This window comes from Lipophrys pholis (assembly GCF_963383615.2).
Source record: "Lipophrys pholis genome assembly, chromosome: 6".
Taxonomy (NCBI): domain Eukaryota; kingdom Metazoa; phylum Chordata; class Actinopteri; order Blenniiformes; family Blenniidae; genus Lipophrys; species Lipophrys pholis.
Window position 1 is genome coordinate 6,966,262 of NC_137629.1, and position 25,842 is coordinate 6,992,103.

General features: G+C 40.3%; 1 protein-coding gene across 3 annotated transcripts in view; it reads right to left on the reverse strand.

Annotated features, from left to right (window-relative positions):
- atp8a1 (ATPase phospholipid transporting 8A1) overlaps window positions 1-25,842 on the reverse strand; it is a 115,068-nt gene that overhangs the window by 46,172 nt on the left and 43,054 nt on the right. For 2 of the 3 annotated variants that reach the window (XR_013935411.1, XM_080465387.1), the window contains exons 12-20: window positions 24,532-24,659; window positions 23,419-23,496; window positions 23,226-23,314; window positions 14,741-14,813; window positions 10,317-10,422; window positions 7,644-7,726; window positions 6,009-6,058; window positions 5,608-5,677; window positions 3,319-3,403 (exon numbers count right to left, since the gene is read on the reverse strand). Coding sequence is in view for 2 of the 3 variants with exons in the window: in XM_080465387.1 (XP_080321513.1) it covers window positions 3,319-3,403; window positions 5,608-5,677; window positions 6,009-6,058; window positions 7,644-7,726; window positions 10,317-10,422; window positions 14,741-14,813; window positions 23,226-23,314; window positions 23,419-23,496; window positions 24,532-24,659 (762 nt within the window). In the remaining variant the exon portion in view is untranslated. Of the gene's footprint in view, window positions 1-3,318; window positions 3,404-5,607; window positions 5,678-6,008; window positions 6,059-7,643; window positions 7,727-10,316; window positions 10,423-14,740; window positions 14,814-19,563; window positions 19,609-23,225; window positions 23,315-23,418; window positions 23,497-24,531; window positions 24,660-25,842 lie in introns of all 3 variants that reach the window. The other variant, XM_080465386.1, reaches the window with a different exon arrangement.

Sequence of the window (25,842 nt, forward strand, 5' to 3'; positions counted from 1 at the left end):
AACAAAAACAGAGAGGTATATGGCAAGGGGATACATACATGTGAATCTACATTCCTATGCACATATCTATGCACGCACGCACGCAGGCACGCACGCAGGCACGCACGCAGGCACGCACGCAGGCACGCACGCACGCACGCACGCACGCACGCACACGCTTTCCCCTACACACACGTACACTTATGCACACGTGAACCGGAGGACACACATAAATATATGCACATCTCCATGCTCATGAACACAAACATGCGGATACAAATATATGCACTTGTGCACACTCATCCAAGTACACATATACACATAAATACATGGACGCACCAACACTCCGCACACATACAAACATACACGATACATGCACGCGCACACATCCAATGTATTATAGACACATCAATACCTATAAAGACACCAGCGCGTCTACGACACACTAATATCTGTGCCCTAATTTTCACCAAAACCTGGCTCTCACACAACGTCCTGGAGTCAGCTGTACAGCTAGAGACTCACTCGGTGCACCAGGGCGACAGGACAGCAGCCTCCTGGAAGAGGAAAGGAGGCGGTGTGTGTGTGTGTTTATCAACAACACGTGGTGTGCAGATATGCGGACTGTGCACAAGCACTGCTCGCCAGACGTTGAGTTTTTACTGCTGAGATGTCGTCCCTACTCCTTACCAAGGGAATTTACGTCTGTGTTTTTGGCCGCTGTTTACATTCCTCCACGGGCCGACTCCACGGCAGTGCTTGGCAAGCTTCATGATGTCAGAAGTGACGGCTCATCTTGATGCCGTTTTTATTGTCGCCGGCGACTTCAACCATTGCAAGTTACGGTCTGTATTTCCCAAATATTACCAGCATGTTGAAATTCCCACCCATGAGAAAAACACCCTGGATCATGTCTACACTAACATACATGGGGCATACAGGGCTGCACCCCACCCCCATTTCAGACACTCGGACCATATCTCTTTGTTCCTGTATCCAGCCTACAGACAAAGACTGAAGCATTCACCCCCTGTCACCAAACAGGTTAAGCTCTAGACCCCAGAGACTGAGGGCACACTGCAGGACTGTTTTGCTAGGCCAGACTGGTATGTGTTTAGAGCTGCAGCCACACTGGAGGACTCTTCTGTCAGCATACAGGACTATGCTGAATATGTGACTGGGTACATTAGCACCTGTGTTAACAACATTGTACCCACCGTACAAGTCAAGAAGTTTCATAACCAGAAGTCCTGGATAAACAGTCAGGTACGACACATGCTGCATGCTCGCTCTACTGCATTTACATCTGGAAATATGAGTGAGTATAAAGCTGCAAAGTAGGAACTGAGGAAGGCCATCACAGCGGCCAAGAAGCAGTACACAGAGAAGCTGGTTGACTTTTTCTCTACTGCTGACTCCGGGTGGATGTGGCAAGGCTTGTAGCACATCACTGACAACAGGACCAGCTCCAGCACCATCAGCATCTCAGACAGCCTGCCAGACGACCACAACACCTTCTACGCACGCTATGACAACTGCACCCCCAGCACAGAGAGGAGGAACCCACATAACCACCAACCCACATTCGGAGCAGTATACCGGACACCTTGGACCCCCTGCAGTACGCCTCAACAGGTCCACCTCGGACGCCATCGCTGTTGCCCTTCACTTTTCCTTCTTCCATCTGGAAAATAAAGACTCCTACATCAGGATGCTCTTTATTGACTACAGCTCTTCTTTCAATACAGTCATCCCCACAAACTGCTTTCCCTTGGACTTCATCCCACCCTTTGTGACTGGCTCCTGGACTTTTTGACTGGCAGGCCCCAGTCTGTCAGGATTGGGCACAGGACTTCAGCCAGCATTATCACGAACATTGGCACTCCTCAGGGTTGTGTCCTCAACCCCATCCTCCACACCCTGTTCACCCACGACTGTATCGCCTCCAATAAGAACAACACCATCCTGAAGTTTGCGGATGACACTGCAGTGATCAGACGCATCACTGGCGGAGACGAAGTGGCCTACAGGAGGGAGGTGTCCAGTCTGGTGAGATGGTGTGATGACAACAACCTCACCATCAACACAGACGAGATGAAGGAGCTGATAGTGGACATGAAGGAGAGAGGCCCTCATCAGCCACTGTCTATCCAGGAGCTGGAAGTGGAAAGGGTGAGCAGCTTCAAATATCTTGGGTTGGGGACCTCACCTGGACCCTCAACACCACACAGCTGGTGAAGAAAGCTCAACAGCGGCTGTACTTCCTGAGGAAGCTGAGGAAATTTGGCATGTCCCCAAAGATCCTCAGCAACTTCTACAGCTGCATTGTTGAGCCCATCCTGACCAGCTGCATCACTGTGTGGTACGGCAGCACCACTGTCATGGACCGCAAACGCCAGCAGAGAGTGGTGAAGACTGCTGCAAAGATCAACAGGACTCCACTGCCCTCTCTGCAGGGCATCTAAAAGCGCAGAGTCCACAGGAGAGCGGCTGCCATCATCAAGGACGCCCCCCCCCCCCCCAGACCTCTCATTTACACTGAATTTGCACAACTTCTGTACTGTATATACACTTTAGATGCGCACGTGTACAGTTCACATCTGTCCCATCTACAGCTGACTACCTCGCACATTTATGTACAGACTGTAGCATTTTTTACTTCCACCTTAAAGTGTATATTGTATATATCACTTGTATTTGGCACAATTTTAATTGTATAGGTTTATTTTTCTATTGCTTAAGTTTGTTATAGTTTTTATAGTTTATAAATTATGTGGTGTTTAGTGTGGGCAGCAAAGTAAAAATTTAATTGTACAGGAAAACACGTTCCTTTACTGTACACATGACAATAAACACTTTGAATCTTGATGTCTATCCAGTGTATAATTTATTCAGAAATTTATTTGAGTAGAAAAAAGTCCAGAAAAAGAATATCTGGGTCCTTTGTAAAATGTTCAAAGTCTAGACATCATATTTTCATCATTACAGTGACTGAACAGCTTCACAATCTATCCTGAATGCTATATTTATCCTACATACAATACTACTGATGACATCGTTTTGCTAATGTGTCACAAGGGGGCAGTATTGACACAAATCAACAAAAAGTGTGTGTGGTGCAGTTTTCTTCAGGTTCACCGCCTCCTCCAGTTGTTATTACTACCAAATCCTCAAACTGAGATTAACTCTTCGATACTGGAGGAAAGGCTTGTGAGGAACAAAAACGTATTCTACTGCTTCAGTAGAGGATCAAGCGGTGATTATGAGTCGAAATAAATTGGAGACATCCTGAAAGAGGCTTCCTTTTTGCCCAACAGGGGGCGGCATTTGTCCACTCACCCTCAGTTGCAAACTGCTCCAGGTGCTTCAATGTGATCTCTTTGTACCTCGAGCTGTCTGCCAGACGGTCATAGATCACGGTGTCCTGAGGGGAAAACAACACTCACCGGTTACTGACACCCGGAAAGGAAAAAAAAGGAAGCTGCTAATGTGATTCAGGAGCTGGATCCGGTCCTCATGATTCAAACTTTGTGTTTCTACACAGCAACTGCTTAGAAAATGGTAACGTAAACCGAGTCAACACACGACTAATGTATGTGAATCCTATAATTGTGTTGTAATGTATAAGATTCATCCATTTTATTGTCTTGAAGTCTAACTTCATCAAGACTCTGACTGTGATAACATATATACAGATATGTCAAATTGAAATGTGCAGTTTGTAAGCTTTAAAGACAGTTAGTGGTGAAGGGGATAACCAAATTAATATTCTACTGATAGTTAGTGGCAGCACAAATCCCAAATGGCCATCTCTACATCCTGCGTTTGTTTTTGTCCTCGTGGACAACGATGGACACACAACAGGACAATATGATGCCGTAGAAGTAGATCCATTCCATATAAAGACCTTTTTGTAAGGTGACAAAATCAAATATTTGTATTGCCAAATGATCATACACAAATGAAAATAGAATTATGAACCTAAGCTAAAATCTTACATTAAGAAGTTTTGAGTGTTTTTTGTAAATCTAGTTTGCTAGCCTGACAAATGAAAAGACAGAAATATCTCAAATTAAACATTTAATAAGTGTGCACAGCCAGTGTCTTGTTTAATAAGCTTAATATACACATGTCTATATCATAATACAATCAGGAAGATTAAAAGGATTAAAGCCACAGCAGTAGAAGCATAGGACAGTTTATTAGGAGTAAAAAAACTAAAATGATAGAGATCAACCTTAAATGGTGCATTCAAATGCATTCTGGACTACCAAATACTACATTGTGATATGTAGATTTTGCTTCTTAAAAGTAATATATTTTCTTTTCCCCTTGACATTTTTAGTGAAGCATCCAATATACTTTCTTACTTTGTTAAAAAGTTGTATTTTTTCTTTTCATTGGTGATGGCTTTCACTTGTACCTGACTCATTGCTTCTATCGGCACCCCTAAACTGTACACCTGTAAAGTTTGAACTCCGAAATAGTTTCTATTACCCTCTTATTAGTTTTTAATTGAATATTAGATGCTTATTTGTTATCTACAAGCCACCTATAGCTCGGTCCCAAGACTTTAGAATGTCACAGTCACACATATATTGGTGATGGAGTAAGCGTAACTCTCAATATTTATATCAAAATCAGCATTTTCACAGCAAAAAATACTTTATTCTTCAATGAAAAGCATGAAAGATGTGCAGTTATCCAAACATGTGCCAACATCTTAGAAATGAAAAATTAGATTGATCATAGGTCAATAGATAGAACAGATATAATTACTCAGCATTTTGGAAAGAAAATCCATCTAAATTCGTCCCCTCTGCCCTAGCATTTGAACGCATCAGGATGAGTCAGAGAATTACGAACCAATGGGAGGCCGCCTTTCAAAAGGTAAAGACCACATACTATCAATTGACCAATCATGTTTCTCGTTACTGGGCGTAATACAAACCAGAAGTCAGTCGCGTGTTTACTCGAGTCGATAATTCGCTATATTTTGGCGAAAAAAATATGAATTTACGCAACATTAGACGGTGACAAGTAATGATGGCCGTTATACACATATTTTAAATGGCTTTGAGCAAAACGTCCGCTATTGTTTTGTCCTTCTTTTCCAAAAAATGACTGGCTTGCTGCCTAAAACTATGCATCTTGGAAACAATTTATCACTTCAAACTACTGCAAAATCCAACTTCAGTAATAAACAAGTCAGCCTGAAGGTTTTCAAACAGAGTCAAGCAAAACTGAACATTATCATCATTTTAATGGCAGAATTTATGGCAGAGCAATTGAACTGGATCACATTAGGTTGTTCAAGTGTGTTGAAATTAAGCTTGTCTGGTAGTATTATAAGCTGTGTTCGTTTGTAATAATCCTAATGTGTGTTTGTGCATGTGTGAATATGTGAAATGGTAATGCTTTATCCTGCTGCGCCCGGAAAAGATTTCCTCACACGAGCAAGAGGCAACAGGGGCAGTGTGTGTGTGTGTGTGTGTGTGTGTGTGTGTGTGTGTGTGTGTGTGTGTGTGTGTGTGAGTGTGAGTGTGAGTGTGAGTGTGAGTGTGAGTGTGAGTGTGAGTGTCGGTGACGGACTGTCATGCGTTGCCATGGAGAGAGACAGACACTTACAGCTCCTTTGCAGTAAAGGCGGATCTTCCCAGATGGGGTGCGCATGATGACTGACATCCTCTTCCTCGTGCTAGGAGACAAAAAGCAGTGAGAGTGAGAGAGAGGGGGAAGAAAAGAAAGGGTGAAAGCAAGTGAGAGATTTCACATTACAAGGTGTTACAGCAAATTGCGACATACTGTATGAGCACACAACTGCAGAAAATTTGATATCAGAAAGGTAAGCAACATCACACTATATTCACAGCATTAATTTGTGCAAATCACACAGGAATAATGAGACTATAACAAGTTCTTTAAGGATCAAACAGCAAATGTTATTTTTATGGACACTCTTGATCCAGGTAGCGAATGATTTACTGCACTAATATATACTTAGTAAACAACAATTTTCAAAGAATTACCTTGTGAACTCCAGTACATGAAGAAGTTCGTACTTTTCTTCCGTTCCAAGCTAAATCAAAGAGACATGCAAGTTAACAATCCACCAAGGATAAGCCTCAACCTCAGTCTTTTAAAAGGGGGTTATCATAAATAGCACAAGCCAATCCCGCAACCCTCCTCCAATCAGCTATAATTGCACTTTAAATGCGTTTATCAGTTGCCTGCATCTAGCTGATGGAGACAGAATAACAAGGTAAAATTCAATTAGCTCCCTTAATTGTAGAGACAGCGAGGTGCAAGACAGAGTGATTAAGTAGATGCTGAGAGCTTTGAAAGGTCTAATGAAAATAAAGAAATTGGACGAGTGTCAAGGAGACAAGATGTTCTGACCAGGAGGGAAAAAAAAGAATGGAAATGGTTCTGGCCTTTCCTATTCAGCCTCTTAAAGTGCAGTCATCAGGTTAGCCAATTAAGGAAACAGCAGTATGGGTGACCTGAGCTGAGAGAGGACACGGTGCCTCGGCTCAGAGTATAATCACAACAGATGTGGTGTGCGACATTTTCCATTGCTGTGGTCCACATCAATACAAACAGCATACTTTATTTTTTAAATGTCTGCTGTGGAAATTGTGAAAAATATAAAATGAGCATCAATTACTGAATTTAATGCACACAGCTGATGTACCAGGACCTCTAAACCTTGAATATTAACACATGATAACTCCTCTTTATGAACAATTTCTTAAAAGAATTTACCCGGATTAGTGTTGAACATTGTGGATGAGGTGTAATAATTTCCTGTGATCTCCACTGATTGTCTCATGTTTAATTATGAGCAATTAAAGTAGATTTCAAAACCATATTTTATTATATTCCCTTTATTGGAGTCAAACAAACATGCTTCAATAGGTTCCCTTATTCAATCCAGTTTTTAAGGCCTGTAGTTGATGGACAATCTCCCATTTGTCCATTTTGCAAATTTAATGGCAAATAAAATGAATAAAAAGTACCACACATTGTTTAATGTATTTTAAAATAAATGTATGTATTTCACACACAGAGTTTTGGAATGAGTGGAGCCTAGTTTTTTCATCACCAGACAACAGTTAATAAGTGTTAGTTTGAACACAAGAAGTGGAAGATACACTGTGGACAAGAGTCACCAAATTAATCTTCAACACATCTTTTGGCCTGTGGAATAAAAATGGAGTGCATGGAGAAAACCAATGCATCCACAGGATAGAACATGCAAAGTTCATACAGAAAGGTCCCAGGCTCCTGGTATGAGGCCAGACTGCCACTCCTCCAATGTTAAGACTCAAAATTGTATCTCTAACCATATTAATTTAATAAATGTGCTCAAAAGAAAGGTCAAGTTTTCAAATGGAGGGAGAAAGTACAGATTATTTTCTACACTTGGCCTTTCAGTTGTTAGGCCCCTTTAGCCTTCAAGATATCGAACAATTTGGTTCAACTCGGTTACATTATTTTGTTTGCATCATCAGTAGCTCATATCTGTAAATGTCTGAGCGCAGTTTTAAACATCTCGTTTGAGGTCATATGACACCATCGTAATGTCAGTCAGACAGATTAAATGGGTCCATCTGTCAGTGCAACAGCTTGCAAGCCTTTCATTCTTATCTCATCAGACTTACCATTTCCACAATGACGCTGTCGGGAGTTCTACCTGAAAACACGAAGCCCAGATTTTGTGCTGCTCTCACCAAAGCCCCCTCATCTGTGAAGCAGAGACAGAAATGTTACAGGAGAGTCTACCTGCTGTACACGTGCACACACGGCTGAGAGACTCTCGGTTTATATGAATCCTAACCTGACATTTATGATAGGAGCCACATTTGTGTTTGATATACAAACCTGCTTTGTTCTGACACATTTTCAGAATGAGAGCAGTGACTGAAAGCTGCAGCCAGGTAACCTATATTGCGGTTGCTGCAGGGCGACAAAAAAAAGCTCTCTGCTTGTTTTTTTACAGTTCACTTAACTGTTTTCAGCAATTCCCCACGCAGCTTTAAACCCCAGAGCATCATGGGACTATGTTTGTCCTAAGCAATGAAGCAAAATAAGTCACGTCTCTCCAGAAGAAAAACAAAAATGATATGCAGTCACTGCTGCTTTTTGATTATATTTATGAGCATTTATCAAAAGCACAAACTAAATTTCTTAACCCTATATTGCTCATATTGCGAGTTAAGCTTTTCTTCTAGGTTCTTTCAAAATAAGGTGTGTTCTTTGATGACAATCATATTTTTCAAGATTAAATTGTGACGCTAAACAATGAGACAGGTGCTTCTGGTGAAGCGTCTTTCCATTTCAGTCAGTTCAAGTGTTTCACGCATTTAAGTGAAAAGGTTGTTTCATACGGGCTGACGTATTGAAATATCATTAGACAGCACTTTGTTTCAATTCAGGGACCACATACAGTCCAATCTCATCTCAGATGGGCATGATCTGTAAAACAATAGCATAACAATCTATCCTGACAATTCCTAAAGTGTAAGAGTACACTCTGGAAATGTTCACATTTAATAGTGTCGATACACTTTGCAAGGGTTCGGTGGACTGGAAAGTAACCCTGGCATGCCAGTTTTGGGAAGCTGGCTAAATGTTTGAAACCCCTGATATAGAATTTGTTATTTGTATGAGTGCCCGATTAAAAAGTTCAATTACAAATAATGTAAACATTTGCTGTTTCTATTTTGAATTAAAGATCAATCTTCTGTTCTTATAGCAATTACATCCAAAGCATTAAAATGCCTCACAATTAGTTGCAGTTTAATGTTCTTTATATAGCACATGTCAAAGTGACTTAGAAAAGATTTAAATTGTTCCCACTTTGACTACAGGGCTGCTACTTACTGAGCTGTTTCGGATGCCCCTTTACTTTCAGGAAATGTGCTTAGACTCAACCACTATAAATGAATATGGATGTGAAGCATGTTTTTAAAATACAAGGGAAAAAAATAAACAGTTCTATTTAATTTGGTTTGTGTTAGTCTGTGACAGGGTCATTTTTACAGCTGGAAAATCACGTTAAAGGGCATTATTCTTGACTGACAGCTGTCTCAGTGTGCTACATTCAACGAGTAAAGTGGTAGACTGAGGTGATCTGAGTGACGCTCCAAGAATAGAAGTGCCAGATACCATGCATTTTGTAAACAAGACTTTTTATTTTATATTATGATTCCTGGCTCCCTCTACTGCTGTTCTGATTATATAAAATACTTTTTATGAAATACTGGTGCCTCAAGGCAATGGGGGTGCATTTCTATGTACTGGGGCACGAAGGTCACAAGATAGAAAATTAAAAAAAATACAACTAGGCACAGAGGATCACAATGCAAAGCACCTACACCCAGTTCAAGTCAGAGCAGCAGCGCCAGAATTATAACATCAGCACTTTCAGACCTGCACCTTTGGATTCACAGTGCGCGTCCACTGGTGCGGCAGCAGTTTGGAATTACAAAGAAAAGCCGCCGATCGTCACGTATGAGCAAAGGAAGTCGCTGTTTCTGCAAATTTGACTGTTATTCCATAAAAGGCCAACAACTGTTGCAGGAGCCAAGTCTCATCTATTTTTAGGTGCAGTTAGAGATGAGAGCTCGCACTGTGCCATTGCAGTCTCAATTTACACATTAGTTGGCAGAATTACGGACGTGCGAACATTGTGCAGGGTACGTGTGCACAATTGTGTTATGATTATGAAATAATTTTGAACTATGTACCTCAGAGACTGTATTGGTAATTTGCACCAAAAAGCCACAACGCAATTTCTTGATAAGATAAGTTAATAATGTAACAACAGGACAGATTAACGTCTTCACTATAAACTCTGACGTCATGAAGCTTTTATGACCTTAATCAACATTATTTATGACCCATGACTCGTGGAGGATAATATCTCACCTCCATGGACTCTGATAAGTATTATGCAAGTGATAAATAAATTATTCTGATTACTCTTTAACTTATACCTCTGTATTTCATAGGTGAATTTATCTTCAGCATTGTCATTTCCTTTGACAGGAGAGGGCAACATTATCATTTCTTCTGCTTCAGTTTCTACACAAGTTGGCAGATGAGATCTAACTGCGATATGTTTCCAAGCCTTGGAAAAAGAAACACTTCTTTTAAGAATAAAAAATAGAGAGCACCACTTGTGTGTTTTCCTGATGTCACCGGCTTCTATAGTTTAGGTTACTTATAGACATTCCCAAACAATAATGTGTGAACACTCATCTCACTGGTTTATTACCAGCACAGCATGATTTATACCCAGAGGCTTTAATCTACCAGAGGGTGTGAGGCACCTGGAGATGCTGCCTGGTAGGTGATTTTCCCATCCGTGTGCTCTGGGACTGCAGTGTGACAGATGGCCATCATGGTCATGAACTCCAGGATAACAGCAGCTGTAGGCTACATGGAGAGGAGAGGGCACCATGACTTTTAATGTACTTTAATAAAATATTTAACAGAAGCACAATAAATAGGAAGACCTTGACGGCACTGTAGGAAGAGAGAGAGAACAAGGGCAGAGTGTAAACACTCCAACAGAAAACGACCAACCTGCATTTACATGTGACAGATGTATAGCATCCACGACCTGCAGCAGAAATCATTACAAATACCGTATTTGTAGACTGACTTACAGAAAATGTATTTGAATAAAGGTTATGTAGAATTGAGTTCATTGTCATTCAATAGCCTTTGATTACTAGATGTGTGCAGTGAATTCACAGTCTTGGTTATTTTGGTTATTAATTGGACAACAACAACAACAAAAAAATGTTCATCCTGTGTGGGTTTTCTGCTCCCATATAGTGACACACAATGGTACACTTTGAATTTAATTCAAAACATTCTAAGAATCACCTTGAAGCCTAATTATTGATTGTAGACATAACATTTAAGCATAATAGTATCTAAACAGTCATTAGCTCTCCGCCTTGATCCTCAGCCAGCCCGAGGTGTGTTACTCTCTGAAATTAATCTGGCTTCAGTTCTCACTACTCAGGTTTGGCCAGACAAATGACAGCTGGTCACAAGCCAAAAGGATTCCACATAACTTGTCAGCAGCTGACAGACATTGTGCTTTTCCGGCCAATATAAACTGTGGTTTAGTTAAGAAAAAGAAGAGAAAAAAACCCCAGTCAAGCCTATATTCTGAGGGCTTTTGTCTTTAATGAGGGGAACAATATGACTAACGTGCCGTAGGGTCAAGTCAGACAGGCATCTGCTGGGGCTCCTGTCTGAGGCTCGAGGACCACCAGCTTGTAGTCACTGACCAGAGCTGAGGCAAAGATATCGGTGCCTCCAGGTCAACAACAGGACTGAATAATGCAGCAGCAGCCTCAACAGCACTAAGGCTGTAGTAATTCTGAAAATACACAGCAGATCTAAGAGATATATTTATCTGCCTTTTGAAATATTCTTAAGGTTTTACAAGGAGTCATTGCTATAAAAAGAATTACTCAAAAAAGCCTGTGTCAGTTCCCCTACTCAAACAGAAGCCTGTGTTTTCTCACAGTGCCATCAAAATTGTTCTTTCTGTTGGCCATGGAAACTGCAATGAGAGGACCAAGGAACAAAGGAGCAAATGATGAATTGGGGGAGGGGGGGGGGGGGGGGTAAAATCAAAGGGCCTTTTGTAAATTAAAATACACAGAGTCTATTACAGTCCAGGTGGCTGCGAGAGTCCCTGTGTATCCAGGCAGCATGCTAATCTGGTCTGAGATGACAGGTATCCTCTGAAGGACATGTCAGTGTGTGTGCTCATGTGTGTGTTTTTCAGGTATACACCCTGACAGCGAGTACATTTTTTAAACTACCGCACTCTCACTTATTTAATGGTTATTCAAAGGTCTGATTTTGTTTTTTATGGTTAAGATTACATATAGGGCACAGTTAAATGTACTTTCGAGTAGATTTATAGAGTGTAGCTTCTCATTTGGCAACTGCATGCTGTTTTTAGCCTGCCATTCCAACCTAATGATGACAAGGCTTCAAGTAAATAAAGGCTTGCAGTCATTGTGTGAAGCCAAGAAGAAGCAAACCAGCCAACGACCACTCATAAATTACTTCTGTTTTCACAAATTTAAAACACAGGATATTGTGTGTTAACTAATGTGCTTTAGGCTAGTTTCTTTATTGTACTATGTACTGCACTTCCAATAAGCCACGGTAGAGAACACCCTGGATGATTCCCAAACACACAACTCACAATAAGACGTATCGGCAATTTATGGTCATAAATTAGAATTTGGATTATCGGGGGAACCTGGAATACACAGACAAATCTCACACACACAGACAAGGAGTCCAAGTCCACACAGAAAGAACTAGCCCAAGTAGAGACACTGTTGCTATGGGGAAAAAGCGATGTCCACAAAACCACTGTTTTATTAATCCCTCTCAGATACTGTTATTCCAAGTAACTGAACACTGGAAGCTATGTTTGTTTCCTCTGTCTTTGTAAATGATCATACATTTAAGAACGCTTATCTAATATCTTGTAGGGGTTTTCTGAACATTTTACAAAATCCAAATTGAAGGAGACTTTCATACTTGATATTGGAACAATTCGTCTGAGCACCAGGGGCTTTATTATGCAAACAATTACATTATATACTGAGAAAGAAAAAAGTATCTTTCAGTTACCATTTTTCAACTTTTTTGGGGCGGTGGGTGGAGGAGGGGCTTGCTGATTTCTGGGCTTTAAAATAAAACAGACTTTTGATGATGAGATATTAAAGTGATAAGAATGTAACCACTTCATGTCTAAATACACTTTTGCCATGCTGGCTCAGTTATTGAGAGCTGTCAGAGTTATAGAAGCACAAACGTGTGTGAGATATTCAGGGTGGTGGGACCCTTGACAGGCTCTTCGAACTTTGCTCTGATGGCACAATTAGATGTGACAGTTAATCCTGTGCCGCCCGCACTGCCAGCGATCACACCCACACTGACTGCTGGGTAACCTGTGTCATGGCAGCAGTGACAGACACTCATCATTTCAGACGTGCCCAGTGTGGAAAGCACAGATGGGTCAGGGGAAAAACGGGATGGAGAACCCCAGCATGCGAGCAAAACAAACACACGCTGCAGCTCTGCAGGCAGAGAACGTGTCCAGTGACTCAAGAGAACATGAAAAGTGCTGGAGGGGATGTTTATTTTTGTCAGCACTAGTAGTTCCCCTCTTCTCTAGAATGCCGTCCCCTTCAACACAGTATCATCATTACGCCTACAAACAGCCAGCAGCCATGCAAAACTGTGGGTAATGATCAGGGTAGTCAGGATGTGCATCCTTATCGTCACAAGTGTTTATGTTGTGAGGAAATCGGGACTTGAATGAAAAGCATTTCCTAATTTACCGATTAGCCGTAATATCATTAAGTCTGACAAGTGAAGTGAATATTAATGCCTATCTTCTGATTATAGCACCTGTAAGTATATAAGTGTATAATCATTAGCAACTGAACATTTTGTCCTGAAAAGCATTTTGGAGTTTACAAGGGTCATGTTATGATGACAAGACAACAATGAGATATTCTCCAAAACCGCAGCTGTTGCACTATTAAGTGGTCGGTATCTATGAAAACTTTTCCATGGAAGGAAAAGAGATGAACTGGCAACAGGGTCATTGGTGTCCAAGACTCATAGATACATGGAGGCCCCAACTCGCAAATTAAAGGATATGAAAGGGCAGCTGCGGCTCAGCTGGTAGAGCAGGTTTGATCCTCGTTCTTGCTCCATCCATATGTCCTTCAGCAATGTACCGTTGGTGTGTAAATGCGACTGACTACGTAAACCACATTGAGAGTGCCAAGCAGTATGATACAAGTACAGTTCATTAAGGTGCTAAGCTGCTGCCACCATCTCGACACCAGGAAAGTCAAGGAAGTCAATTTATATGAAAAAGAAAAAAAAAAAAAAACACCAAGAGAAAGAACTATGATTCACATTAGTGCTACAATGTTAACAGACATCCACCATCAGCAGAGTATTAGCAGTTTGTTTCTGCAGCATAATTAGAAGTGGGTAAGATGATATCAATATGAAGCTAAAGCAAATCTGGGAGCGACTCAATGTGTGGAGAGATTCTGGTGTCATAACAGAGCAAATATCACAGTGGGATTACTGCTTTCCCTGGGCGGCACTACTGTATGTAATTAAATGTGACATTTTGCCTCCCCCACATGGGGCGGCAGCTGAGTGACTCAAACAGCCAATCCATCACGCTCTAACATGACCACAGGTGGCCATCGCTGCTTCTGTTTAACAACACAAACGTATTCAACAGTTTGTGTTTTGGAAAAGATTGTGTCAAGCCACAATCACTGGTGGTCTCCTGAGTTTCTCAAATGGGTGAATGAAGCCCTTCTCTTTATCAGATCAGACCGTTGAAACAGCATATGCTATGCAGTTTGTCTCCTGCTTGGCTTGTGTATACATCTTATAGGCTGTTCCACCACATTTTACCTGGAGAATATACTATAGTGGTTTTAAATGTGTCACAACTTGTAGCTTCTTGGTAAAAAAACTAAAAACATGATGCATGTCATATGAAATTGGACGTTTTCCATTAATAGACACAATACAGAAGCTAACACAGTGTATGTATAATGGCAAAAAGGACATAAAGTAAAAGTCACAATTACATTCAGAATCCTTCTTAGTTTCGCCCTACAGTGGCTGTTGCTGCAGGCAGACAGCGAGGATTCCCAACATTACTTACATGATTACTTTGGAGGTTTTCCAGTAAGCTCGGGTCATTAAATCCAGCCTCGTCCGACGAGTGTGTGCTGTGGCTGGAAAGAAGGGATACAGAAGTCAAAACAAGAGAGCACACTGGAGCTCTTCAGAACAACACAGAACAGAAGACAGTCTAATAAAAACATGCTGCCCTGAGACTGGGGCCAGACTTTGTGAGGATCAAATCATTTGCATCACGATCATATCATCATCTGACTGCAATAAAAGGACAACAACTTTCCGGCAGTTTTCAAATAAAATTAAGTACAACTGTAGTGTCGTAGCAACACAGAGACATTTTGTGTGTTACTGGCATGTACCCCGAGCCCCCCGAAGTCTTTGTGAAATCATGGATTTTCCTTTGGTTTTAAGGGGAATGTTTTCAACCATCATTGTACAGCCTGACGGGCTTATTGGAACATGAAATCAAACTCTGGCAGCAAATCTAACACTGCATTTACTCTAGTTTTAGCAAATAATACATGATATTTATATATAAATAAACTGTAAAACACCCAACAAATACAATTCTATGAATGATTCCTTTAATCCAAACAGAATCAAATAAACCAAATTACCAAAGTATAAAGATATGATAGAAGGGATATTGCAATCTGACAACCTTAAATTTATTCAGATTTTTAAAGTTTAATTAAAAAAGTTTAAGAATATGGCTCCAGTTCATGAGACACAAGCAAAAACACATCATATACAATCCAACCAAGACTCATTTACATGAATGCAAATTCTGTTGGCATCAATGGGTGACAGGTCATACACCTTAACACAACAGCAACACCTCCGACAGTCTAAACTTTGCTACTAAGCTGTCCACTAAGGCTCCGTTTATATGACAACGTTTCACGTGACAACACCTAATCCGCAAAAAAAAATATTGTGTTTACACTGCTGCAGCGGACACGGAGACAACAATGTAGTTAGTATGCCGGGCCACATGAGAGCGCTGTTGCTTGATTTAGTAATGAAACTACACAGACGTGTGTGCAGAGAACAATACACTATAAATGTGAAGAAAATGGAGAGAACCTGAAATCCGTATGGACTGATGATGCATCGGATGCTATCAGGGGTGAGTCTCAACTATAAAACTACTGATATGGACGATAAAACTAGAATACAGACCGCAAGTAATAACACTAGGGGGCCGCCATGTTTGTTTACAACTGGATGAGCAGGAGGGAGGGGGAGAGATGTGCATGCACAGTAACGGGCTTATTAGCCTCCATCAGTCTCTGCAGGAGGGAATAGCGGTCGTGAAAAAATCTTTCCACCTTGGGAGCCGGATTAAAAACTTTGAGGATACAGCGGATACGCACACTGGTGTCATGTAAACAGACCCCCCAAAAGTGAAGAAAGTTTTGTGGATACACTCGTATTCGTTGTCGTGTAAACGGGGCCTAAGCCTTCTCCGCCCACATCTGCATCTGAAGTGATTACTTTTCACACCTTCAGAGTCCGTAGTAGATACATCCCCCACCTTTTCAGGGTGTAGAGGAGAGCTTAGTAAATGTAAAAAAACCAAAACTTTATATAGCTGCAGACTTAATCAAATTTGTGTGTTTAACCAATGAACTTAGAGCACAGCTTTATCATTCATCAAAGTACAGACTTGAAAAAAATATACATTCAAGCTCTGATCGACAACAACAAACAACATGATAATGGAGTCATTCTAAACTACATTACATTGTGTGTGGGAAGACATAATCAAATGCGAACCAAGTGTTTGTACTTTTTTCTGTACTTTTTAAAATCGACCAACTCATCTTTCCACTTTCATCTAAAGCTCCTTGCACAGAGCCTGGCATGACAGAGCGAATCTCAAACTAGTCACAGCACAGTGAGTGCTGTGTGCTCACAGCATTGACATTTGTTGAGTGAAGTATTAACCACAATGCAGGCAGAATGCAAAAGCCGATTTCCCCTGGGCTTCAATAATATGATTTACAGTGCGACTGTTCAGGGTTCTGTCTGAGCTGGCAGAAGTAGATCATTCCTCTGAGAAAGAAATGTGCTAAAATGGGACGTTATTATTATTTCACAATGCACAAAGAATCCATGCTCATACATTTATTCACAATCCTATTTATATATAATATTCTCTTTGGTCATTTCTATAAATAATAAATGGCGCTCCCCTTTGCTTGGGAAAAAGAAGAAAAATGCATAAGGAAGTTTGCACAGGGGCAGCAGACAGGCTGAGTATCTGGCAGACAAATGAGACCACATTACTCATCCATTAATCAAAGCCAAACCCTAATAAATGAATAGAATCAAAATTAATCTCTCGTACTTGAACTAGAAATACATTTTGTTTTTGGCAAGATGCAACATATGTAATTGAATACCATAAAGTCCATGAGAAATATGAAGAAAGTGTATTTTTCAGTGACAACAAAAGACCATGCTCAACTGGTTAAAAACCACAATTTGGACAGAAAAAAGGAATAGGTGTCTTGGTTTTCTTTTTAATCCCTTTAACAGTGGCTTAGGGCAGAGGTTTTTGTATGTAGCCACCAGCTGCTCGCTGGCTGGCTGTCCAGCAGGGATCGATTCATGATTCTGTGATAAATAGAGACCAATAGATCAGGCAGACAGCAGCTTTGTCCATGGCACTGGGGTTTGATAGAAACGTTACAGAGGCTGCCATTAGCAACCGTAAGTCTTTTTAATCCCACAGGATATGCTGTTGAGATCTCAGAGAGCCAACCGGGGAGCTGGCTAGTAATACTTCCATCTCCTGCACAGAAAATGGAGGTTTGGAGAGGAGAGATTAATTGAAGGGAAGACAGCTGTGCAATTTAACAGTAGGGCTGGTGTCAATATTGTGTTCAATTGCATCAACGCACTGGAAGTTAAAGAGATTCATCATACGGCCAGACCTTATTTCACTAAGGGATTGGAACACAAATCAGATGGATGAATGCTTCAACATTAATTCAATAGCTAAAAGAATTGAATTTTATATTAAATAGTGGAAAAAAATAAAGAAATACTCATTTTGAAAACAGCAGATTTAAGATGTGAAAACATGGAAAAGTTCTGCAAAAACACTGCATGCGCAACATATTTGTCATAGACAATCTATAACATGAGTGTCAAACTCATTTTACTACATGAGGGAAAATGTTTACTTTACAACCTGAAATCACTTACAAGACATGTTCAGCTATTTTTGGGGTCCACTAGTCTCAGTAAAAATGGACGACAACGAACAATGATGTAATGATGGCCAATCAGAAAAAATCTATAAATAATGTCCAGTAGTATAATATGGTGTTCAAACCACAACTGTAGTAACATTTTGCCATTAATGAAATAAGTTATTACATGGTTGAAGTATCATCCTTTGAAAAAGTAATAACTGCAGTCAATAATACAATAATACATAAACAGGACTGCATTGCTTGGAAAAGAAAGCCTTTTTGCTGGTTTTGTTAGTCTTCATATTCATTCATTGAGGATACAAAATCTGCAATAATCTCTCTCAGTCATGGTTGTTTAACATCTATTACTATTTGAAATGTATTACATACATTATTGGCTTTATTACATTCAGAAAATGATATTATGTTATTGGTTGTTACAGTGGACAAAGTACAGAAAGTAGTGACGCAACTTATTCTTTCTCACTTTTACACTTTGCATTACCATCTCTCCGGCAGGCCTGTATGTTTGACATCCCTGACTTCCAGTGTCATCAACACCCTCAAACTCTTCATGCTGGAGGAGTCCCCCTACAGTCTGCTGCAGCAGCGCTGCTGTAACTCGTCATGTGGATTTGCGAGGCTTGGTGGGGAGGATGCTCAGTTATTGGTTATCTGCCAGCACAGAGGTCCTGTCACTATGGGAACAAGAGTACTGGCTGTTCACAGTCAATAACCCAGAATCTGCTATAGATCAAACCCGTGACACAACATGCTGTCCTGCTCCAGTGAGGGAGAGGAAATTAACTCGTACCTGAGCCGTGTCAGAGATGTCAGCAGTTTTAAAAGGATCACACCTGGGATCCGTGACACTTGTTTTGAAAAAGAACTAAAATTTAAATGACACTCCTATTGTAGTTTTGAATATTTCATCCACCACCAAAATACTCTCATCAATATTTCAGCTGCTGCTGCGTCTCTAACCTGTGTTGTGCATAAAACCAGCATCTAACCCAGTTTTCCAGTGAAGATAAACAGCACAGAGAAGACACATGCTTTCAAGACAGCTGGCGCAAGATTCAAAATTTTTGGCATAATCGGCATTAACAAACAGGTTAAATCTCCCATGCAAAATGGATGAAACACTCCCATGCTGTTACTGCAGATCTCAATACTAGAGCAGCTGGATTTAAGGAGCAGGACTGTGTGAGAAACCGAGAGAACACGTACTAGAGTAGCTACTTCCTTCATAGTTAGTTTCATGTCAACATACCGAGCAGAAGAATGAGCTGCACAACTTCAGCCTCAACACAACAGACAGTGAAACACATTCCTACAACAAACCTGCTCATGTACACGTGTCTGTTAAGAAGCCACAATATTCTCATGAAGCATCATCCTCAAATATACAAATTGAAGTTCACATCAACAGATATACAGCTATACAACAGCCACAGTCACATACAGCACGTCCCAGGAGTACTGAACGCACAAAGGAAAAGAAAACAAACACACACTGAGGTAGTGTTCAAAGTCACGAGTTCCACAAAGCAAGGCAGCACTGATACATCACAAAAGCGAATAGCGCAAAAAGAAAACAAAAAAAACAACCATCATCATTTCACACCCATCATCTTACCAGTCGTCCTCTGTAAAACTACCCTCCTCAGGTTCAGGGACGTGACTGTTGAAGCGAAGGTAGAGAACAAAAAGCAGCTTGTTGACAAAAGTCTGTTGTTAACATGTGGTGTGAATGTGCACTTGGCAGGGTTGGAGTTAATATGGGGTTGTTCATGAGGAGTTAAATGTGGCAGAAAGTCAGACTTGGATGTTGGGAATAGGTTGGAAGCAGTGATAACACCAGGTACTGTAATGATCTATGCTACAAATTCATAGTTTTAAATAATAATAATTTAAAAAAGAATTGTGGGGACATGTTAATAACATTTACCAGGAATAATAGTAATGGCAGTCACATAATACATGATTACATAGCTTTTGAAAAAAGGATAGGATTTCCATAATAAAAGAATTTGTGCTATGCATGATTTATGACATTATCAACATGAATATTTAGTGCAATTTTCAAGATGTATTTTACTGAGAAAACTATTTAAAAAAATGCTTAATAGAGTCTTAATAAGTTGCATTCTGGGTACTTTTTTTTTATTTTTTAGGAGAGCAGCATTGAATAGATACACATATAGCTACCATCTTCTGGGTTTTATTCTTGCGTTAAGTCTGCTAATCTGTCATTTTTATAGTTGTAAGGTCTTCTTGAAGGCAATAATGGGTCTTCTGGTGAGCCAGTTTCTTGCCCATGTGCTGTATGTTTGACACCCCCTGCTTTAATTAGCAAAAAATGAAAAATAAAAAAAATACCAGAAAGGTTTTTTTATTTTTCTAAGAGGACTTTCTAATAATCAAAAGAAAATAAATATTGATCATGGCAGCAGAAGCAGGTATTTGCCCTCTATTGATTCTAACAAGTATAGCAAACTAAAAAGCATTGTAAGAATCTAAATAAAAGAATCTAAAATATAAGAATCTAAATATTCCAAAGCAGAGAAATCACAATCATGTGGAGCTTCAATTTTGAGCAGACGAACTGCAGAGCAGGATTCTGTTAAGTGTGCAAGCAGACGATGTGCTCCACTGAACATTACAGCTCTCCATTTGATTTCAGCCTCAGTTTGTTTGATATGCTGAGCCTCTCGCTTTTGTATGGTCGGTAACATTAACCTGTTGTAGACACATAAAACAACACCACTCGGTCGGAAACCTTAGCACATTTGAGTTTTTAAAAATTCAAAACATATTTTAGGTGATTTATTGTTTCTTTAAGTTGTTGGTTTTTTTTTTGTTTTAACACGTTTGCTCAAGGCTTCGTTCCTGGAGCTTTTATAACCTAAACCGTATCTCTCCCTCAGATTTGGACTCCAATCCAGAGGAATTAATTAACGTCTACACCCTTGGGGATGGCTTTATTAATTACAGCAGCACTTAATTTGTGGTGAGGAACACATGCGGGCGGTGAAATCAGGGGGGGGCTTTGTGTGTGCGTGTGCGTGTGCATGTGCGTGTGTGTACCAAATGAAGTCATGCTACACATTAAGCACTAAACATATGCTTGTTAATTCACTAGTAGCAGACGTGTCATGTTTTATTTTTGGATTTAGTCTTTCCTTTTGCACAATATTACAACACCTTCCTCGTGTAGAGTAAGGAACTATTTCTTGAGCATAAAAGGCTAAAAATAAGCATTCAAGTATGCTAATTGCAGAATTTAAAGTTTAATCAGACAATGACGGCCTCAGAACTACTTTTGTATTCATATTTCATGGCTAACCTAAGGCAAGCTAGGAGCTGAAAGCACCCACGATAAGAAGGACGGAGAGAGGAGCCAATTCGTGTTTGAGAGTGTGCAACGGATTGAAGCAGACTGCCGTGTTTCACTTTTGGGGAAATGCGAAAAAGATTAACAGCGAGTTTCATATTATGAAACCATTATGTGGTTTCATAGATTTCATCAGTGCTGCTTTGTGCTGTAAAAGTATTACCATTGTGAGAACTTATAAAGAAACAACGGCCGTGGTACTTGAGATATGCATTACAGGAGTACAAATTATTTCTATCATTTTAATTAATAGTAGCCTTTAGCCAACTTATGATTGCAAGGATAAATACAATTCAATTATATTCAGGCCACCTGGATTTACTTAGATTTTATAATTGTCAAGAAATGTGTAATGGGTGAGTGCTTGTGCCCTTTATTCTATGACCACTTTGCATATGTGGCTGTACTTCAATTTTACTGTGTTTGTGCATATTGCAAATGTGTGACACACTGGCAAACCTTGTGTAAGTGTACAGTTGGACTGTGGGAGTCCTGGGAGTCACTAATAACTTACAGACGGAGTTTAATTTTCTACGTCACACACAATGTCAAAGCATTCCAGGTAAATGGCAAATGTTGTCACACTCAACTGAATAGGGTTAAAAAGGGTTGAAATACTGACTGTTAAGTTGATGTTTCATGAACTGTCCAAAAAATTTTTTGTTTTGTGCCATCTTGAATCCAAAAAGTTTAAATAAAGGACAAAGAGCAAATATTCCCTCTTTAATGCTTTGTCAGAGTCTCGGTTTATATTAATCTTTACAGTGCTGTACTATTACAGTTTGTATGCCCTCACAACTCTTATTACAAAAAGCAAGAAGTAAAGGTATAGCTGGTCAAACGATGGCATCACCAAAACAGTCTTGCCTCATTAAAACCTGTCACCAACTCTCATGCTACGAAACACTCATCCATATTTATCAGTTGCATAAGAGGGAGGCCTCGTTTCAGAGATTCAAAGAAAAGCAAATCCACCTCGGATGAAGGAAGGACAGACTGCTGTCTAACTTCAGTCAGGAGGGTGGAGTGCTCGTCTCTGATGTCCGCCTGTACTGACCCAGTTAATTCAAGAAAAAAAAAAGAAAAGACAGTCTGCAGCACTGAACATGGCGCACCAAAAATGACACATTTGCTGTAATTGAGAATCAGTGGCAGATAAAACAAGTTTGGAGGTATCACTTTACCAACATATAGAATGAAACTTTGCTTCATTACTGAAGAATGAGCAGTTGCCAGTGACGTCACTGAGCTAACAGGCCGAACAAAGAGTGAGTATGGAAAATCCCAGATCCTTCAGTCTGCACTTCATCAATCATGCTCTCAATTAAAAACTAATGGGATTAATCTTGTACTGTCACGCCTGCACTTGCTTTGGTGCTATAAAGACACTCTGCTCTCCCACTTGTTTTGCTACCAAGACTAATTAGGTACAGACAGAAATGAAATGAGAGGGGGAAACATTAACAGTTGATTTAATGAAATGTTACAATGGATGAGTTTTATATCACTGGGGCAAAGGAAATAAGTATTTGAATTCATGTTTCTAATCATGATGCTGCATGGCACCAACTTGTGTGAAAACACAGTCAAGCTCTGGACCACATGGAGGAAATACTAATCATTGAAGCCGGGTCTCATGACATGACAAACTGTGGACAAAATGCCTGCAAAGGAGAGTGTGAAGTGCCTTTGCTTGAATACGTCTGCCTGCTTTTTATTTATAGTTTATGTTGAGAGGAGCACTGATGCAGCTACTAATGAGAAGGCAAGGGAGGAGAGGAGAGAGGAACGCCAGATGTACAATGATGCACACTCGGCATTTAATGAAGGTGATGAGGGAGGCAACGACAGAGGATGGGGGGGTGGTAAGAGGGATGGGGTTAAAAAAAACAAACAGAGCATACCCGTAGGCCACTCCGCCGATGGTGCACTTTTTGAACTGCATTACATTGCAGGTCAGAGTTCCCGTCTTGTCAGAGAAAATGTACTTTACCTGTAGAGGGAGAGAGGCACGGATTAAAACTGGCTGAAGAAGGGGAGGAAGAAAAGAATAACAGGTCTTTCAGGTGAGCATTTGGACAACACAGTATTGTGTACCTGTCCTAATTCTTCATTCAGGTTGGAGGTGCGGGCCATGGCGGGAGTGTTTGTAGGCTCGTAGAGCATATCAGTGTCCTTCAAGCAATTACAGAAGAGCATTAAGGCAAATTTATGTGTGCAGCAATTTTAGAAAAAGCAATTTAAAGGGATAAACATAAACAAGAAAGTAATCATTGGGTAATGATTTAAGTTTTCTTCAAAACAAACTTTGAATCGGTTGTAAAAACATTGAAAACATTTGGTGCTTCATTTCAATCGTTCCACTCCACTTTCCTGTCAGAAAATACTGATCCAGCAGGAGCCGAGGGCAGAGATGCCAGCAGAGATCTGCTCTGAATGCTGCTAAAAATGACTTGCATTTAAAATTTAATGAAGAAAAGAGGCCTCAAATAACTTTGAGAGGAGGAAAGAAAAACTGAACTCGTCCAGTGAGTTTATCTGATGAGGTTGGCCTTGCTGCTAAAAGACCCCTAGTCTCTCTCACACAGATGCAGAAGTCAATAAATACACAATACATTTCTTCCCCCTAAATAATCAATGTCTGGGCCACTTAAGAGCTGTCCATTAATGGGCATGTGTTATGAAATTATTGCTCCTCCACATAACAAATATTTCATGAATTATAAAGATGCTAATGCAGGTCCAATTGTTTTATGGTCATTAAAAGGCCCTGACCAGCAACTGCTCAAGTGGCATCAGGAGTAAAACTTGGACCAAATCAAACAGCCAAAACGCACTCTCTCAATACGTCTGTATTTTGCTGTGGTCTCTCCCAGCACCTCAGAAACTCTTGAGCTGATAAATGTCATCTACATTCACCAGTTACTCACTTTATCTGTCTACTAGATTTGCCATTTGGTTTTTACAGTTGTGACTGTAACAAGTTTCAAAGCAGTCCAGTGCACAATGTAGAAATAATTACAATCTGGGATTTATTGTGCAAATAATCCATCATCTCGTCTCAGGAACAATTACATCATTGGATGAATGGCTGTACACATAATGCATGCAAACACGGAGGTAAACCTAATAGTCCTTTTTAAAGTCATCACTGAAAAGAAATTAAGTTTTAAGAGGTCTTTTCACATGTCCACAGCAGCTTTGACTCACCCAGTTGATAAAAAATGCCTGAATGAACTTGATAACCTCCAGTGTGACCAGTAGACTGATGGGTATCAGGTTGTTGAATAGGATGATGAAGGTAAGAAAGTTGAGACCAAAGTTTGCTGCCCCGCCATCTATCAGGGGACAAGTTGTGAACAAAGGGAAGTGATACACAGAAGAGTCATCAGTGTTGGCTTCTAAAACAAACAAACAAAGAAAAGTCAGTTAGTTAAATGAAAATGCCCAAAGCTACTTCCAGCCAATGATCAACATTATCCCAATTCAGGGAATGCTTTGGGGTAATATTGTGCATTAGCTGGAATTAACCATTTCTTCCACCCAACCTCATCCTCTTACAACTCAACCGATTAGCAGTCCAATTTAATGTCCCAAAGTATCCAAGTAGGGAGTAGGGACTGGAGTATCTCAAATGTCATTAGTGTCACAGCAGCAGCCTTGGCATCCAGCATGATCCAGGCAATGAGTTCCACAAAGCACTATGCAAAATGATGCTGGTCTCCCAAAAAGCCCCAGCCAATTGGCAATGATCAACAAGTAACCCCACTGACATCAAACATGAAGACAGGAGGGGTGTGATTTACCTTTCCTCAGCTTGCAGGAGGTGCAAATGTTACCTTCCTCAACCCAAGCCTTGATCTTAGCATTGCGGTTGAGAGGGCCAGCCCTTCCCCATGACAGAACGATTTACAGAACAAAAAAGAAACTGAATGGCACAAAGGAAGTGGCAGAATGGAAGCTACTGCTACAACAACACATGAAGGAGGGAGTACTTGTTCAGAAGTGAGGGGGGAAGACAGACAGATCGGATGCTTTCAAGACAAAAGGAGGGAGATTCAGTCCACAGCACATTCTCAACCAAGAAGAAGTGGAAAAGAGTGGGTGGATTATGCTGCCAAAAAATTTGGTTGTAAATAATAATCACGACATCAAGTCATTTCACTCGATTCTAGTAGTTAGCCTAATGTGTTGAACAGGAAATCTGTTATTTGATGAGAGTTTAAAACTAGTGGGGTCAATAAACAGTTAATGTGGCAAATCAGTTCAGTCAACAATTGAAAAACTACAATGGATGTGTTGTCTATGTAACTGCAATACCACAATAATGTCAAAATAGGATGTGAACAGGCATGTGACTAAAGTGATCATAAACTAAATGATGTGATCTTTCTAAGTTAACTTTGCTTTGTTTTCACATGACATGTCAGTATTTAGAGTGAGAAAGAAAAAAATCCACACTTCTTCCAACACCATGCTAAAAGCAGAAGTGTTACCAGCATGTCAGCCAAGAAAGCAGCC